This window comes from Podarcis gaigeae (assembly GCF_964106915.1).
Source record: "Podarcis gaigeae genome assembly, chromosome: 6".
Classification (NCBI taxonomy): Eukaryota; Metazoa; Chordata; class Lepidosauria; order Squamata; family Lacertidae; genus Podarcis; species Podarcis gaigeae.
Genome location: NC_139682.1, coordinates 93,385,911 through 93,405,083, shown reverse-complemented (window position 1 = coordinate 93,405,083; position 19,173 = coordinate 93,385,911). Strand labels below are relative to the sequence as shown.

Below are 19,173 nucleotides of genomic sequence, written 5' to 3'. Positions count from 1 at the left end.
GGGGAGAGTAGGAGGAGACTTGGCGTCAAAGAACTTCTTTGCTGGAAGAAGTTCAAGAAACGCCCACTGACGGATTCTGCCAGCGACTGAGACAGCCACAAAGTGAGAGGCTGTCCAGACAGAAAGGGTTCACCCAGGTAACCTAGCCAGGAGTGGCAGCAACTTACGCACGAGCAACCCCTATAACCATTACACATATGTACATGGTCATCGTGTTGCCTGGACATTGCTGACGAAGCTTCCCAAAAAGACCGTTGTTGTGCTTCTGCCAACCTTGCCCAAAAACATATACAGAAAAAAGCTGAAAGCATAATCTCATTCCAGGGAGGCAGCAAGTCTGACCGGGAACTGAGTTTGTGACACGCTGGGATCCTTTGCCAGCCTATTTTCTTGGTTATGCAAGCATGCAGCAAAGAGACAGGAACTGGTATGAGTCGCCTGCTGCCCACCTCAAAACCCACAGGCTCCCCACGGATGACAGACCTGTCACCTCCATGCCCTCTTAATTCGATCCTCTAAGATGAGGAGAAAATAGAAATAATGTTCTGTGACTCACCGGCCCCCAGTCAGAGGCAGTCCAATGCCAGTCGCAGGGGGGGCCGGAGCATTCCCGCTCACCAACAGGCCTCAATGACTCACTGCACAGATTGGGCTCTACAGAGCAGCGCACCTCCCTCTTCATCGTCCCCGGGCCACCGCATCGAGCAGAACACTATAAAGATGGGAACAGGATGATATGGGACAGGGAAAATGAAAAACAGCGTCAAAGATGCAAGCCCCGAGGAGGCAATTATTCTTCTGTGGACAAGCTTGTTCCTTTATAAACAGACCTAATATTCCCAAAGTGATTAATATCGCAAACAATTTATGTCAGCTCAAGGTCAACATACATGCCTTCGTAACAGAGCCATCTGCCCCAGGCAGAAGAATTTAAGTACGGTTTAAAAAAGCAAATGGTGACTAATTTATTCACAGTATAGTTTATTGTGGGGAGGGGAAGTTGGGTTGTTGTTGTTTTTTGCCTCAGATGTTGAAATAATAATAATAATATTAAATAATAATAACAAGAACAATTATTATTATTATTATTATTATTATTATTATTATTATTATTTCTACCCCGCCCATCTGGCTGGGTTTCCCCAGCCACTCTGGGCAGCTTCCAACAGGAGGTTAAAAATACATTAAAACATCATTCTAGTTACAGGTAGGTAGCTGTGTTGCATGCACACGAAAGCTCATACCAATAACAAACTTAGTTGGTCTCTAAGGTGCTACTTGAAGGAATTTTTTTATTTTATTAAAACATCAGTCATTAAAAGCTTCCCTAAACAGGGTTGCCTTCAGATGTCAGATAGTTCTTTATCTAAACAACTAATGTCTAAATGTCAGATAGTTTTTTATTTCTTTGACATCTGCAGGAAGGGTGTTCCACAGGGCGGGCGCCACTACCAAGAAGGCCCTCTGCCTGGTTCCCTATAACTTCGCTTCTCGCAGTGAGCCTTGGAGCTAGGTCAGAACCCAATATTCTACATAAACACAGTGGTACCTCTATGTAAGAACTTAATTCATTCCGGAGGTCCGTTCTTAACCTGAAACTGTTCTAAACGAGAGGCATGCTTTCTTTCGCTAATGGGGCCTCTTAATGCCACTGCGCCACTGGCACACGATTTCTGTTCACATCCTGGGGCAAAGTTCTCAACTTGAGGTAACTCTTCCAGGTTAGTGGAGTTTGTAACCTGAAGCGTTTGTAACCTGAGGCATTTGTAACTCGAGGTACAACTGTAATAGTTGCTGTGTAGTCTAAGATATCACGGTTCTAGCCACTGCCCCCCACCCTGGCAAGAGCATACTGGAAATTATGGTCTAGATTTCAGATTACAGTGGTACCTCGGGTTACATACGCTTCAGGTTACATACGCTTCAGGTTACAGACTCCACTAACCCAGAAATAGTGCTTCAGGTTAAGAACTTTGCTTCAGGATGAGAACAGAAATCGTGCTCCAGCGGCGTGGCGGCAGCAGGAGGACCCATTAACTAAAGTGGTGCTTCAGGTTAAGTACAGTTTCAGGTTAAGAACGGACCTCTGGAACGAATTAAGTACTTAACCCGAGGTACCACTGTACTCAGAAAAAGCAGAAAGGGGCTGAACATGTCTTTCTTTTATTCCTTAGATGGGGAGGGGGCAGGCAGTACAGGTTGATGACACGCCAGTAGCCTAAACTTGCTTTTCCTTGGCTTTCTGAATACTTGTGCTAATAATTGTGGAGCCACTGAGCACTCATTCCGAGTGAAATAGGACATTAGGTTATTACCACTACTGATTTATTAATTGTTTGCTATGCATTGATGTGCAAGAAGCAGTCCCTGGGTGGGGAAATATAGAAAAGGTGCCATAGAAGGCTGTGAACATGGTTGAAAGAGAAGCAGAAATGCATGGAGTGCTTTCCTCTTTCCTGGAACAGATAGGTAGCCGTGTTGGTCTGCCATAGTCAAAACAAAATAAAAAAATTCCTTCCAGTAGCACCTTAAAGACCAACTAAGTTAGTTGTTGGTATGAGCTTTTGTGTGCATGCACACTTCTTCAGATACACTGAAACAGAAGTTTGTGCTGTTGGGCAACGAAATTTACGATGGAAATAAAAATAAATGAAAACAGAGTTTGACCCTCACACTTGAGCCCACCCCGCTTCAAATGATAATAATACGCTAAGGCTGCTATCTTCCTTAAAACGGATTTCATGTCCGTGATTCTATTGCGTAAGATGAAGGTAAAAGTAAAGGTAAAGGGGACCCCTGACCATTAGGTCCAGTCATGGCCAACTCTGGGGCTGCGGCACTCATCTCGCTTTACTGGCCGAGGCAGCTGGCGTACAGCTTCCGGGTCACGTGGACAGCATGACTAAGCCACCTCTGGCGAACCAGAGCAGCACACGGAAACGCCGTTTACCTTCCCGCCGGAGCGGTACCTATTTATCTACTTGCACTTGACGTGCTTTCGAACTGCTAGGTTGGCAGGAGCTGGGACTGAACAACAGGAGCTCACCCCGTTGAGGGGATTTGAACTGCCAACCTTCTGATCGGCAAGTCCTAGGCTCTGTGGTTTAACCCACAGCGCCGCCCGCATCCCTTAAGATGAAGGTAATTAGGGTTAAAACATCACAATTCCCTTCTTTTGCTCCCCAAGTGCCTAAAAGGGACATTTGTCTTTGCGTTCGCAGAGAGGCTCGCTTAGCTATTTCCCCCGGCCCATGCTGTAAACCTTTTTTTTTGCTGCACTTGCCAAAGAACCACATACCTCCGACCACTCTGACAGCTCCCACTGTGGTCCACAAGCTTTGTTCTTGCAAGATTTCCGCTCCATGGGCCTGGCTAGCCCTGCCGACTCACACATGTCGTCGTAAACAGAGCTGTCAAAGCCTGGAGCCAGCATTTTCCAGCAGCGCACCGTTCGGTACTGATAGCCTTCGCTGCAGGTCCTGGAACACTCACTCCACCGGCTGGTCTCCCACCTCCAGACAGGCCCCAATGGCGAGAGAGAAGAGAGAGCAACCATGGCTTAGTCTGAGAGAACTTGGAAGGTCAGAGCAGCAGAATTACCCGAGTCAAGAAAACAGAAGAACCTTCCAAGCTTCCAAACTACATAAGGCTCTATAACAGGGGTCAGCAAGGCTTACCGGGAAAGGGCCGGATCACTCCCGCAGAGATCCTCCGTGGGCCGGACTGGCGCAGCGTGACACCGGAAATCGTGTCAGCACGTCTGCGGCTCTGGAAATTGCTTCTGCACATGCCCAGATGCTGGAAACCATGCCTGCACAGAAGCAATTTCCAGAGCCACGGAAGAGAGCCCCCGTGCCATGCTACGCCAATTTAGTGCAGCGCACGGAGACTCACTGAGCAAGCAGCTCGGTTCGGGGGCAGCTCGGGGGCCGGTTAACCAGCCCCCATGGGCCGCTTCCGGCCCGTGGGCCTTAGGTTGCCAACCCTTGATTTATAACCACACAAGAGTCAAATGCATTTCCCACTAAAAATATCAACTCTGCAATTCATTATACAGTGGTGCCTTGAGATGCGAACGGGATCCATTCCAGAGCCCCGTTGGCATCCTGAATAGAGCATAAGATGCGACTGTGCATCTGCGCATGCGTGGGTCAAGTTTTGCCACTTCCACGCATGTGTGTGACGTCATTTTGAGCATCTGTGCATAAGCGAGCGGCGAAACCCGGAAGTAACACGCTCCGTTACTTCCGGGTTGCCGTGGAGTCTAACTTGAAAACGCTCAACCTGAAGCACATTCAACCCAAGGTATGACTGTATATAATTTCCCAGGAAGCTTTAACCTTACTGCAAGACCAACACATATGATAAAAAGAACCTTCTTTTTACATAATGATTGAAAAGGATGTTCAAAATAACATTGTTGTTTTTTAAAAACAAACAAACAGAAGTTTTCCTTTTGGGAATTATAGGGCAGAACTACCCAAATTGTACAGAAATTTATTTAGGTATGCTACTACAGCAGCAAGAACGCTACTCGCCCCAAAATGGAAAGAAGCAGAAGTCCCAGCAAAGGAAGAATGAATACAAAAACTTACGGAATATGCAGAAATGACAAAACTTACCGGAAGAACAAGAAATCAAGATAACAAACTTTTTATAAAAGAATGTAAGTGGTTTATTGAATATTTACAGATAAATTTCAAACAGATAAAAGCATTGGCAGGATTACTGCAATAACCTGCAGTTTCGTAAGAGTATATATTTAAAGTAGATAATCAAATGAATTTGGATATGCAGAAGATATTACAAAATTAATTTAAGGAACTGCAGAAAGAGGAGGAAGGAAGTCAAGTTTAGAAATTTTAAATTGATTGTAAAACTAATAAAATGTATAAACTTGAAAATATAAATAAAAATTTTATATATATAAACTCTGCAAGCTGATTTTGGTTTACCAATTAAGTAAACAACCACAAAGCAAAGAAATTTAAAGAATATCTACAGAAACATTGTAAAATTAATGAGTTAGAAAGATGCTGAAATGAATTTACATGGTTTTAGCAGAAAGGTTATAAAGAATTATGTTAAAATGGATTGTTAACGGGTTAAAGTGTAATATTTAAGATTAAATTGTGTTAAGATAAATTATAGAACAAAATTTTGTGAAAGAAGGAAAGGTCTTGCTGAAACAATTATGAATTAAGAATACAAAAAGGGAGGCGCGAGGAAGTCATGGAAATAAGCAAATGAAAGATCAATATATGGAAATATTGGATGTTGTTTTAAAATGTTATTGTTTAGCTGTATTTTTTCTTTGTTTTTGAAGTATTGTAATCTTTTTTATTACTACTGTTTGTTTTTCTTTTTTCTCCTTTTTTCTTTTTTCTCTTTTTGTAATTGTTAAACTTTAAACTTTAATAAATATCTTTTAAAAAAAAAGGTAAACAACCACAAAGCAGAGTCCTGCAGTTGTCTATAATTTCCCCAGCATTTTGCAAATGTAAAGTTTTTGCGTTTTGTAAAGGAAGACAGAAGAACATTACAGTTAACCACCTTCCATCAACCTCAAACTATAGATTTCATATTCCAGTTCAGGATTAAGATTGCACACCTACAACCCCACCCCAGTCCCGTTCTGGGAACTGGCTCCTTTCACTCACCTAGGCTGGCAGTCTCTGCCTGTGCAAAACTCATGGGTGGGCTCAGGGCGCGTCAGGGCGTCACAATACGCTTCTTCCACTTCCACGCCATCATAGCGGACGCACATGGCGTAGGAGCTGCTGATCCCTGGGTGGACAACCAAAAGTGTTTCTTTTTAGTCCCTGTTCGTTAAATGGCCTCTAGCAGCTTCCCTGATGGCCGCTAAACAGCCTAAGCGACTGATATTTTCCCTCTGCCGCAACCAGCACTTTTCCAGATCTCATCTGATGGGAGAAGATGGCCTTGCCTCCACAGGGAGACCAGCATCCTGTCTCCACAATGCCCATCTTTCCAGAGGGACTTTGTAGACCTCTGTTTTCCAGAGGAGAAGAAGAAGAAGAGTTTGGATTTGATATCCCGCCTTTCACTCCCTTTAAGGAGTCTCAAAGCAGCTAACATTCTCCTTTCCCTTCCTCCCCCACAACAAACACTCTGTGAGGTGAGTGGGGCTGAGAGACTTCAGAGAAGTGTGACTGGCCCAAGGTCACCCAGCAGCTGCATGTGGAGGAGCGGAGAATCGAACCCGGTTCCCCAGATTACGAGACTACCGCTCTTAACCACTACACCACACTGCCTCCAGTGAAGATCCAGAAACATGGGAGGGCAAGCTACTCGTGTTTCCTTTCTCATCTCTTCCTTGAAAGACATGAAGCATAGCTGTCAATTTACAGATTTGAAAATGAGGGACTCGCAGCCTCAAAAATAAGGGATCAGCAGCCAAAATAAGGGATTTTCCAAGCACAGGTATGTTCAACTTTTGAACCCCTCCGAGCCAAAGGCAGAAAGCCCAGCCAGCAGCCAAACGAAGCCTCAAGTGGTGGTTCCCACAGCGCAGCAACCCGGCAAAGGGGATGCAGCAAGGAAAACCACAGTCACCTCTCCGCTGGGAAGCGCTGAGCAAAGGCGATTTGATCGGCACAAGGTATGCAAGCTCCACCCCCCAGTCGTTCTTAGACTCCTTATTGGGTGAGCAACGCAGCCAAGCAACACAGTTGGAGCCTCCCTCCTCCCTGGTCGGCAGGGAGGGAGGGAGAGGAGCTGCTTCCTTTGAAACCTGGGAAATTTAAGGGACATCCTCAATAAGGGACAGCAGTGGGACACAGCGCTGGGATAAGGGACTTTCCTGCCAAATAAGGGACAGTTGACAGCTATGACATGAAGAGGCTCTGAGCAGCAGAGCTGGACAGCATCTTAAAGCTGCACAGTTAATGCTGGGATATGAATGAAGAATCAAGGCTGTGCAATGAACAATTGTGTCATTAAATTTAATTCGTATCAATTAATTTAAAAATACGATAGTTTATTGCCTATGTGCACTGTGGCGGGTTAAATGCTCCAGGGCAGCTAGAGAACAAACCTGCTAAAAAGTCTGTCATTGTGCCATATGGATGCACAGAGTGGCTTAGAACGGGGAAGGACTGCAGGTCACATTTAGGAAGGTCCAAGTTCAGCTCCCACCAACCCCGGGACCGGGCAGCAGGGAGGTCCAGCTCCGAGGGGCTTCTGGCGGTTCTCCCACTGCGAGAAGCAAAGCTACAGGGAACCAGGCAGAGGGCCTTCTTGGTAGTGGCACCCTCCCTGTGGAACGCCCTCCCACCAGATGTCAAAGAGATAAACAACTACCTGACATTTAGAAGATATCTGAAGGCAACCCTGTATCAGGAAATTTTTAATGTGTGGCATTTTCATGTATTTTTAATCTTTGTTGGAAGCTACCCAGAGTGGCTGGGGAAACCCAGCCAGATGGGCAGGGTACAAATAAATTATTATTATTATTATTATTATTATTATTATTATTATTATTATTAGGCAGCACTGCCTGTCCATGCAAGCAACAGTAGACTAAATGGACCAACTGGCTGTGCTAGGAAGGGCTGATGTGAGTTGTAGTCCAAGACAGCTGGAGGGGCACCAATTTTTGAGGGGCTGCTCCATGCAGAATTTGTGGTTGAAGAGTTAAGGATGCAGAGGTGAAGTAAACAGCCAACGGATACCTGAATGAACAGCAGATGCATTGCTGTCAACCTACAATACCAGACTTTCAGGCTTATTTCTAGAAAAGATCTCTCTGGGTGCTAGGAAACGAGGCACATTCAAGCAAAAGGTTGGGTCCCTCGCGAGAATTGCTCTCGAAAACCATCACCTTCGCAGCAAAGCTACCTGAGGTGCACGTCGAACTGCAAGGGGCGTAGGCCGACACCTTCCAGCGATACATGTCAGCCAGGCTGATTTCGTCGTGGCCGAGGGGATTCAGCTCAAAGTCGTTGCTGTAGGGAAAAAGGAGCTTGCATGAACTCAAAGGTGGATGGTCTACTCTGGGAAGGGAAGGCCATCCTTTCTGGGATTCTGAGGGGACTAGGAAAGGAGCCAGGTGTGAATGCAGTCGTTGCTCCCCCAGAGTCTGGTGCATACCAAATCTGTGCATATCAAAACTCACGTGCTGGTGGCCTGGCAAGGATGACATTGTTTAGGCCAGTAGAGTGGTACCTCAGGTTACATATGCTTCAGGTTACATACGCTTCAGGTTACAGACTCCGCTAACCCAGAAATAGTGCTTCAGGTTAAGAACTTTGCTTCAGGATGAGAACAGAAATCGTGCTCTGGCGGTGTAGCGGCAGCAGGAGGCCCCATTAGCTAAAGTGGTGCTTCAGGTTAAGAACAGTTTCAGGTTAAGTACGGAACTCCGGAACGAATTAAGTACTTAACCCGAGGTACCACTGTAATTCCCAAAGAATGCACTCAGACAACTTAGCATGCCACAAGGAAGGCATAAATTAAGAAGATGAAGAGGAGTTTGGATTTGATATCCCACTTTATCACTACCCGAAGGAGTCTCAAAGTGGCTAACATTCTCCTTTCCCTTCCTCCCCCACAACAAACACTCTGTAAGGTGAGTGGGGCTGAGAGACTTCAGAGAAGTGTGACTGGCCCAAGGTTACCCAGCAGCTGCATGTGGAGGAGCGGGGAATCGAACCCGGTTCACCAGTTTACGAGTCCACTGCGTAAGCAGGGGAAAGCTTCAGTAAAGGTAAAGGTAAAGGGACCCCTGACTGTTAGGTCCAGTCGTGGCCAACTCTGGGGTTGCGGCGCTCATCTTGCTTTATTGGCCGAGGGAGCCGGTGTACAGCTTCCAGCTCATGTGGCCAGCATGACTAAGCCCCTTCTGGCGAACCAGAGCAGTGCATGGAAACACTGTTTAGCTTCCCACCAGAGTGGTACCTATTTATCTCCTTGCACTTTGACGTGCTTTCGAACTGCTAGGATGGCAGGAGCCGGGACCGAGCAACGGGAGCTCACCCCGTCGCGGGGATTCGAACCGCCGACCTTCTGATCGGCAAGCCCTAGGCTCTGTGGTTTAACCCATAGTGCCACCCACATCCTGAAAGCTTCAGTGGGGCCTCGCAAAAGAGGCTGCCCACTGCGCCCCTAGGTGGGTCCCTGCTCTGGCTTTGCGGTATTCCCATCGGTCTTCACTGTGACCCACAGAACTATCATTGATGGGTGGGTGGCCCATCTGAATCCTGGGGTTTGGGGTAAGACCGAAGACAACATGCTGGTGTGTTTGTCAGCCATTCAGATGGCGAGGCTGAGAGGAAACCAGCTTCCCCACATGGTGGAGGTGCTCTGCTAGGAGTTCGCATGACACCTATCTTCCCCCTAAGAGGACATTTGGTCCTTTGCTCCAGGAAATGTTTGTTCTACTTGCCTTTCAGTGCCAGGAGCCTGAAGAGGTTCTGACAGAAGTTTGCTCTCCAAACTGGCCTGAACGCTGGTGCTGGAACTAGGCTTGGATGGCATCGCCACGACCGTATCGTTCGCTGCGCTGTCCACCGCATGCGCTTCCGCATTCGCATCCTCCAGAAAGTTCTTTTTTGCCGGTGGCTTGTGCAGCCCTTCGGACCACTCGACCAAAGGTTCGCCCCAAAAGCCCACCGTCGAGTTCTTCCTCCCCAGCTTGAGCGCCAGGTAATGCAATTCCCTGCAAAAAGCGGCGTTCTGAGGGTCCTGCAGACACAGTTTCCTGAAGAGACGTAGCCTGGATGGTCCCATCCTGCTGGCCTCCTGGAGCTCAGGCCTCGCTGCACTGTGGGGAATCGCTGTGCTGATTGTGAGGTGATTGAGTCTGAGGGCTTAAAGAAAACACAGGATAGCAGCCAATCCAGTTTAAGGCATTTGTTCCTCAAGGGACATGGGACAAAACCCTGTTTCCCCTGTCACAAGACAAATCTTCTGGTGTGATTTGCAATCTTAAACAGGACACACTCTCAGTGCTTTAAAAAAAATGAGTTTCCAGTCCTCATAATTTCAGAGCTCTCACAACTACAGAATTTTAATGTTCAGGGTTTAGGGATGATTTCAGATTTTGGCAAGGAGGTGTGTGCGTATGGTTGCCATGTGTCCTCTTTTTCCAGGACACGCCCTCCTTTTCAGGACACATAAAACAAGTGTCGTCCTAGCGATCCATAGTTAAAAGTCGGCAAATGTGTCCCCTCCCTTTTTTTGCTCTTCAAAATTCAGCAACCCTAAATCTCAAAGTTTGAATTTCCAAAAAAATTAAATTCTCATAATAGCTATTAGCTATTCTGGCTTTGCACATTATCCCTTACAGCCCTTCATCAAACCATAGTTGTCCCCTTACCTCAAGACTGATTATTATTATTATTATTATTATTTGAATTTATATGCTGCCCTATACCCAGAGGTCTCAGGGAAGTTCACAGAACAAAATCAAAATATAAAACCACAAAATAAATAATCAAAATAAAAACAACACCCCCCAAAAAAACCCACATTTTAGAAGGGCATAGGATGTCAATCAAATCAACCAAAGGCCTGGTTAAAAAGGAATGTTTTTGCCTGGCACCTAAAGGTGTATAATGACGGCGCCAGGCAAACTTCCCTGGGGAGAGCATTCCACAGATGGGGAGCCACAGCAGAGAAGGCCCTGCTCTCGTGTTGCCACCCTCCAGACCTCTTGAGGAGGAGGCACATGAAGAAGGGCCTCAGAAGATGATCTCAGGGTCCGGGTAAGTTGGATTGGAAACCAAGCAAACCCACAACAATTATTTACTTCCTCCCAACCCCCCACACAGAAGGCTCGGGATATATGGGTCAGGAATAAGGCAATACATAACTAAGAATAGCAATGCAAAAAAAGTGCAGGTTTTCAGTAGGCAGCATTGGGAGGACATGGCTACCCCGCCCCGCCCCGCCCTTCATGTGGGGGCAGAAGGAATCCAACGCCGCAAATATAGTGGCAAGAAAATATACCAACCCAGATCTGCTTCTATCTTTTCGTCATCACCTGCTCCGTTGGTGTGGTAGACCTGTTGGACTTGGAAACCAAACTTTTCGTCCTCTGCCCCATGCTTCCAGCCCCAGTCCTTGCCTTGAGCAGTTGAGTTAAATGGGAAGAAGCCCTGGCTTTTGAAGGCCACCCCTCCGTGCTCCTCCCCCCGTGGGAAAGGCTCCCCGACGTCATCCGGCGCGAGAGATAACCAAGTGGTGTTGAAATCTTGGGATATGGGCGGGACGGCGTCCTGGCGATTGTGGCTGGGCTCCGGCAAGTGAAGGTACAACGTTGGCATCTTGATGGCGGGGGGAACAGTTTGAAGAGCTGGCGAAAGCGCCCTGGGCACTGTGTAGTCGTAGGTCACATGGGGGACTTTCCCATTGAAGTTATAGTACTGGGTTCAACAAGGAAAAGGAAAAAGCAAAGGGAAACAAAATTAATCCATCGGCACTAGCACTTGGGAATAATAATAATAATAATAATAATAATAATAATAATAATAATACTTTATTATTTATAACCCTGCCCACTCTGGGCGGCTTCCAACTGAATATTAAAAACAATACAGTGTCAGAAATTAAAAAACTTCCCTAAACAGGGCCGCCTTCAGTTGTCTTTTAAAAGTAAAATAGTTGTTTATTGCCTTGACATCTGGTGGGAGGGCGTTCCACAGGGCAGGCGCCATTACTGAGAAGGCCCTCTGCCTGGTTCCCTGTAGCTTTGCTTCTCGCAATGAGGGAACCGCCAGAAGGCCCTCGGCGCTGGACCTCAGCGTCCGGGCAGAATGATGGGGGTGGAGACGCTCCTTCAGGAATACAGGACCAAGGCCGTTTAAGGCTTTAAAGGTCAACACCAACACTTTTAATTGTGCTCGGAAACGTACTGGGAACCAATGAAGCTCTTTCAGGACTGGTGTTATATGGTCTCAGCGGCCACTTCCAGTCACCAATCTAGCTGATTCAGTCCACGTGAAGGTAATGTCATGGACTGATGGGATGTAGAGGAATGGTGGGAGAAACTAGCTGGGGAGAAACCAAGGGAAGAAGGCTCAGAGCCCAGGGATTGGTGGTGGGACAACAGAGGGAGAAGACTGGGAAGACGAGGTATCAGAAGCTGAAGGAGTAACAGGGCTCAGTGAGCAGGGAGAGTCTGTGGCAGACTGTGTCCAGAAGCAGGAGCAGGGAGGCCAGGAGGCAGAGATGAGTCAGCCTGGTGAAGAGTCACAAGTCTCTCCCCTTCCTGCTGCAATCGGCTCCCCGCCCCACCTGTCTCACAGAACCAGAAGCGGGCTGAAACGGGCAGAGCAGCAACAAGCTACATACAGGTGCAGTCTCTGATTGCTTGGGAAAAGCCCTGGAGAGGAGTGGACGAGCCCAGGACTTTCAGTCTCAGCAACTGATCTATGGGGCAAAGGTACTCCACCAAGTCTGTGCACATCTTGTTCTTGCTATTAAAGAGTTCATTCCAACTTGCACAGCGTGATTAACTGCCACCTCGCTCCTGACATCTAATGCGATTTGAGAACTTTGCCTCAACCCACTGTTGCGGATCAGGCCCCCAAGCCCCCTTTAACTTTGCGCTCCCATTCTTGGGGCTCACACAAGGAGCAAGAAGGCAATCTTGTAGCCTCCATCACTTACCATGGCGTTGAGAGACTGGTTGGTAGGCCCCTGTGCAATAATGTACTCGAGGCCGTCAGCGTGCAGGCTGGAAGGCCGGCGGTATTTGAACACAGTGCCAGCTACTCGGAAGTTCTGTGGGTTGTCGATAGCCGAATTCCCATTGAAGAAGAAGCGCCCAGTTTCATCCGCCAGCGCTAGCAAGGAGACAGAGAGGGGATGAAAGACAAAGGAATCTTCCTTGCAAGTGCTTGCAGGGGCTAGGGCACAAGCCTATTGCATCCTTCTCAGCTGCCCTCCAGCTGCAGGGCACCAGGGTGCTGTGATGTGCCCCCCCAAAAAACTGTGCCCAGGGTGATGGCCCCCTCAGCCCCCCTCCCTCCACACTACGCCGCAGTATAGAGGCTCTCCCAAGTTTTCAGATCTCAAGACAAGCCCTGGACGTGCTAGAGATTACAAAAAGTGTAACTCAATGGTAGCATTTTGGGGCATGTGCCCTGCTACTTTTGTTAAAATGTTGTACCAATATTTGTTATATCTGCCATGTGCCCAGGAGTGGGAACCATCAGAGTAGAGGGATTGGGTGTACTCCACAAATGTATCTTAGCTGTATTTCCCTCCTCCTTCCCCTAGACATAATCTAGGTTAAATAGGAAATGGATTTTTTAAAATAAAAAAGACAATGCTTGCATTGAGAGAGTTTTATTAAGATGTCCCTCTAACTAAAAACTTGCTTGGTCAGAACCAATTCATTGGTTTAAAAGTTCTTGATAAAAGGCACTGTAATTTTAAGGCTTTCCTCTTCTTTGACGCCACTGAAGCTGAAATCAAAGGATAGCATTTACTCTGAACAGATTGGTCAAGAACAAAAAAGCCCTCTCCTGAATGCTCTTTAAGGCTTGCATGCAGTAATTAAGTCAGTTAAGCACTCTCCTTGCTGTGCTGCGAGACAAATTACCCCAGTGGAGCATTTCTGTCCATCGCTTACCTAGGATGTTCTCTGTTTTCCTCCGCTCTATAATGAGGATGTCTGTAGCACCAGCGGGGATGTTGGTGATGAACACATAGCCTAGGAAACAGGAACCAAAGACAAAACAGAAAACCAAAATCAGGGGAACTGGCATTGCTCCATGAAGCAGTTTCTCTGTTTCCACTAGGTCACAGGTGTTAATTTAGTTGAGTGTGTTTAGACCATTTCACACATTGAACAGAGGCAAACCCAGGTTTGCCAAAGATTAGACGCTCAATAACGCACTGCAACCAGTGACTGAATAGTGGTACCTGTAGGATATACATTTTTCATGCATTCCTTTTTTAGTTGTATATTTAGTTTAGCTGTATATTTAGACCATCTGAGGTGTATGTCTGCCTAAACGGCCTCGGCCCAGTATATCTGAAGGAGCTTCTCCACCCCCATTGTTCTACTGAGGTCCAGCGCTGAGGGCCTTCTGGCGGTTCCCTCACTGCAAGAAGCAAAGCTACAGGGAACCAGGCAGAGGGCATTCATGGTAGTGGCACCCGCCCTGTGGAACGCCCTCCCATCAGATGTCAAGGAAATAAACAACTATCTGTCTTTTAGAAGACACCTGAAGGCAACCCTGTATCGGGAAATTTTTAATGCCTAACATTTTACAATTTCTTGTGTGCTGTAAGCAGCCCAGAGTGGCTGGGGAAACCCAGCCAGATGGGCGGGGTATAAATATTATTATTATTATTATTATCATCATGATGATCATTATTACTGTCATCTGCATGGTGAAAGAGAGTGGGGAGGCCATTTCTCCACCATGAGAGGGCCCAACATAATGTATGAACTGTGTGTGAGCCTAAGTTACTGGGTAAATCTGCCAAGGTGTTCTGTTCTAAGGATTCTAATTCATGAGCCTTTTAGAACATGCATATATGAAACACATGTCTGTTGAGGAGGCTTGCAAAGCACAGATAATAAATAGTTAAACGTGACGGACCCCAGAATGGTTAAGTCTAGTCAAATTTGACTATGCGGTGCGGTGTTTATCTCTGCTTTCAGGCCAAGGGAGCCAGCATTTGATCGTGGACAGCTTTCCAGGTCATGTGGCCAGCATGACTAAACTGCAATGAGTGCCAGACCTCACAGAAACACCGTTTACCTTCCTGCTGCAGCAGTACCTATTTATCTGCTTGCACCGGTACGCTTTCGAACTGCTAGTTTGGAGGAGCTGGGACAGAGCAACGGAAGCTCACCCCATTGCACAGATTTGAACTGTCAACCTTATGACCTGCAAGCTCAAGAGGCTCAGTGGTTTAGACCAGTGTTTTTCAACCTTTTTTGGGCAAAGGCACACTTGTTTCATGAAAAAAATCACGAGGCACACCATCATTAGAAAATGTTAAAAAAATTAACTCTGTGCCTATATTGACTATATATAAAGTAATTCTCTTGAATAGGAATCAAATAAACACAAAGAAAGTATTTTATAATTACTTTATTATGTAATAGCAAGTAAACAGAAATATGAAAAATTATAAAATACTTTATTTTAAAATCTTTCGAATTTTTCAATTTTTCCCACGGCACACCAGGCAACATCTAGTGTGCCGCGGAACAGTGGTTGAAAAACACTGGTTTAGACCACAGTGCCACCCACAATTTAATAATAATAATAATAATAATAATAATAATAATAATAATAATAATAAACCGACCCTCAGCTGAAAATTGTTTCAGCTTTAGCTGCCATAGATATGCATATTAATATTAATATTGGGTGGGTGGGAATAGGGACAAAGACTATAGAAAATGCTGATGAGTTGATTGAAAGGCGTAACATTTCTATCTCTTGACTATATGGCTGTCCCAGCTAAACTTTTGGAGAGTATGCACCTTGAGGTGGATAATTTCAGAAAAGCAAGGGCTACCTCTCAGTGACAGAGCAAATGTTTTGCATGCATAAGATCCCAGGCACCTGCAGTTTGCAAGTCTGGGAAAAACCTTTGCTTGACTTCATGGAGCGCCTCTGCCGGCCAAAGTGGATAATATGTATTGTGCTGGATGGGTGACTGGCCCAACATAACAGAGGGCAGCAACATATCTATTCTTCATTGCACATCTCCCTAGGATCCATATTCCCAATTAGCCCCTTTCTCTTTTTCCTGTGGAATGTTTCTTGGCATCCAGCATGCAGCCCAGAGACCTCGCTTATTGCAGGATCCGGGATGCAGGGATTTGAAAATAAGCGAATACTTGTCCTTCAGCAGCCTGCACAAGAACTGGAGAAACCCTACCAAGAACCCAGAAACAACACAGCACTTTGGGTCTTGAGGCACCAGGCCTTCCTGAGCTTTCCGAACAAGTGCAACTGGCTGAGGATGTGGGAAGAGGGATTTCGACCTGGAAACAGGGCAATATTCCCTAAATATAGATTGTTGGGAGGTGTGATTTATATGGCTTCTGTGTTGGTATCAGTTTTGTGTGCCTTCATTTATAAAGGCAAAACAATTTGAATCTGTGCTTTATTTTAACACACAAATAAATGTCGCTGTGCGCAAGGAACAGTACTCTACCCCCATCTAGTGTTGTGATAGTCATTGGAAGAGTCACCGATTTGTGAGCCTGACTGAACAAACAGCCCCAGCTGTCTGTGCTTAAAGGACAAGGGGGGTGGGATTCCCTGGTTTCTGTGATTCCACTTCTGCCGAGGTCGCTATCTCATGCAGAATCTGGAGTCCTCCATTTCATCTGTCTCTATTGTTTCCTAGTCCGCTCAGAGGGAAAGAAAAACACAGGTAGGGTTATTGTGCTCACGCAACATTGCTGCACTTGCATGCAGTGCTTTCTAACCAGCCTTCTGGCTATCCCATGCCTCCGCTCCAAATTGTCCTTCACTTCCTTTCCCGCCTCTACCCATAAACTCTTTCACACTTACACAAAAATCTCACGTTTGGCAAAAGCACAAACACGTAGCGAAGAGTAAAGTCTGTTTCTTTGCAAAAGATCATATGGAATTGTTTTAAAAACAGAATCTGAAGGTTCGTTGATATCATCATCATTAATTTATTAAATTAGTATACCACCCTACAGGGACACGGGTGGTGCTGTGCGTTAAACCACAGAGCCTAGGACTTGCCAATCAGAAGGTCGGCGATTCGAATCCCCACGATGGGGTGAGCTCCCATTGCTCGGTCCCTGCTCCTGCCAACCTAGCAGTTTGAAAACACGTCAAAGTGCAAGTAGATAAATAGGTACTGCTCCGGTGGGAAGGTAAACGGCGTTTCCGTGCGCTGCTCTGGTTTCGCCAGAAGCGGCTTAGTCATGCGGGCCACATAACCCAGAAGCTGTACGCCGGCTCCCTCGGCCAATAAAGCAATATGAGCGCCGCAACCCCAGAATCGGCCACGACTGGACCTAATGGTCAGGGGTCCCTTTACCTTTATACCACCCTACAGCCATAGATCGCAGGGCGTCAGATATTAACATCCTGGAACTGAGCTCTCTCCTAAAGCAGAACTGCATATCATGTACAAACGCATTTAACAAACACTTCCCAGACATCCCAAAGCAGCTTTGGAAAGAAAAACTCTGGAGCAGTGCAGAGGTAGGAAAGGGGTGCAATTGTCAGCATCACCCTTGAGCCAGTGCCACCAACTGGACTCATCCACTTCAACCCCGACTGGGCTAGGCGAGCTGGGTAGCACTTCCAGAGACCACCTTCTGCACAGGAACAGGTCAAAGTGCTGTGGACTCACAGCTTAGAGTTGTGAGCACCGGATTCACTCCCACAAGAAGACAGTCGTCGCACAGCCGAGTATAGCAGAGTCTAGCAGAGCATAAATGACTCGGAGAGCAGCTCTGTAGAATATCTTCTTTCTTCTATCTACAACTATAATACAACTATATACAGAGCTAAATGAGGTCTAAACAAAAATGAATGCTGAACTGCACTGAGTGTCTGCAGCTGCTCTTAGCAGCAACCTCATCTATGCACACGATCTCTCTCTAACAATCACTCTCTCTCTCTCTCAGACACACTGACTGACTGACTCTGATGTGGTGCTGGAGCGGAATAAGTAGAGAGCAGAAAACCGCCCCTCCTCTCTGGAGAATCAGCAGAACACATCAGCAGATTCTTGGATATGGGAGGAGTGAAATCTCCTCAGCAATAACCCTTCCTCTGCCTCCTGCTTTTCTGCTGAAAATGTCCACTCTAGCTGCTTCCCCCCTTCACAGGACTGTAGATGTGTGTTTGCAAGGTAAACATGCAACTGGAACCCCTTAGTGTTGAAAATGGTGACAACCCCCTAACTTTCCGTAGAAAAACAACAGGCAGGTGAAGGATTAAGCGCCGCATCCCATTCTTCTGCTTTAAATTGCCCCATTCTGAAACCGCTTTTCCTCACCAGAAATTGCCTTTGGCGGTTTTGTCATACACCTTTGTATGTATAGTGGCACCTCGGGTTAAGTACTTAATTCGTTCCGTAGGTCTGTTCTTAACCTGAAACTGTTCTTAACCTGAAGCACCACTTTAGTTAATGGGGCCTCCTGCTGCTGCCACGCCGCCAGAGCAAATTTCTGTTCTCATCCTGAAGCAAAGTTCTTAACCCGAGGTAATATTTCTGGGTTAGCGGAGTCTGTAACCTGAAGCGTATGTAACCCGAGGTACCACTGTAATGTGTAGTTCTGCTCTTAAGCTAACGTGATTTCTCAGTTCAGTTCTGCACCTTCTAATACAAAGGCTCAAGGTAAAGGTAAAGGGACCCCTGACCATTAGGTCCAGTTGTGACCGACTCTGGGGTTGCGGCGCTCATCTCGCTTTATTGGCCGAGGGAGCCGGCGTACAGCTTCCGGGTCATGTGGCCAGCATTACTAAGCCGCTTCTGGCGAACCAAAGCAGCACACGGAAATGCCGTTAACCTTCCCGCTGGAGTGGTACCTATTTATCTACTTGCACTTTGACATGCTTTCGAACTGCTAGGTTGGCAGGAGCAGGGACTGAGCAACGGGAGCTCACCCCGTCGCAGGGATTTGAACCGCCGACCTTCTGATCAGCAAGTCCTAGGCTCTGTGGTTTAACCCACAGCGCCACCCACATACGCACAAAGGCTCAGTAGCACCCAACTATATTTTATGTTAATTCTTCAAGCTCCTTCTTGGTTGTTGCTTTGGCTTCAGGTATGGGGTTGGGGGAGGGGAGCTCCTGCTCTAGCCTAAGCGATTCTTCTGCCAACTTCCTGAGGAGAAGCAAGAGGGGTACCAAGAAGCAGCGTAGGAAATAGCTTAAGTGCTGTTAACAAAGTGTACCTAAATGCGAGATCCCCTTTCGGAAGCTACCCGAGACGCGGTAACAAGTAGTTCCATCTCCTCCGCATACTTGACACCGATCCATCACCTGGGAAGAGTAGAGACTGCCATCACACCCGATTGGCTGGAGAGAGAGAAATGTGGAGGCAGACTTGAGAGTGTGAAAACTTTCCGTCAGCCTAATCCATACCCCAGACGAGAAGCCATCTCTTCTGAACCCCTTTAATCACTTTCAAAATTGAAACGCATGGATCGCTGTGCATTTGCTCACGTTCCATCCTTTG

General features: G+C 46.7%; 1 protein-coding gene across 3 annotated transcripts in view; it reads right to left on the bottom strand.

Moving 5' to 3' along the window:
• Window positions 1–19,173, bottom strand: part of LOC310846752 (ADAMTS-like protein 2) — a 39,736-nt gene that overhangs the window by 7,133 nt on the left and 13,430 nt on the right. For all 3 annotated transcript variants that reach the window (XR_014565536.1, XM_083743818.1, XM_083743819.1), the window contains exons 6-14: window positions 18,890–19,013; window positions 13,601–13,681; window positions 12,634–12,809; window positions 10,976–11,387; window positions 9,407–9,830; window positions 7,861–7,967; window positions 5,661–5,787; window positions 3,299–3,512; window positions 557–712 (exon numbers count right to left, since the gene is read on the bottom strand). Coding sequence is in view for 2 of the 3 variants with exons in the window: in XM_083743818.1 (XP_083599944.1) it covers window positions 557–712; window positions 3,299–3,512; window positions 5,661–5,787; window positions 7,861–7,967; window positions 9,407–9,830; window positions 10,976–11,387; window positions 12,634–12,809; window positions 13,601–13,681; window positions 18,890–19,013 (1,821 nt within the window). In the remaining variant the exon portion in view is untranslated. The remainder of the gene's footprint in view (window positions 1–556; window positions 713–3,298; window positions 3,513–5,660; window positions 5,788–7,860; window positions 7,968–9,406; window positions 9,831–10,975; window positions 11,388–12,633; window positions 12,810–13,600; window positions 13,682–18,889; window positions 19,014–19,173) is intronic.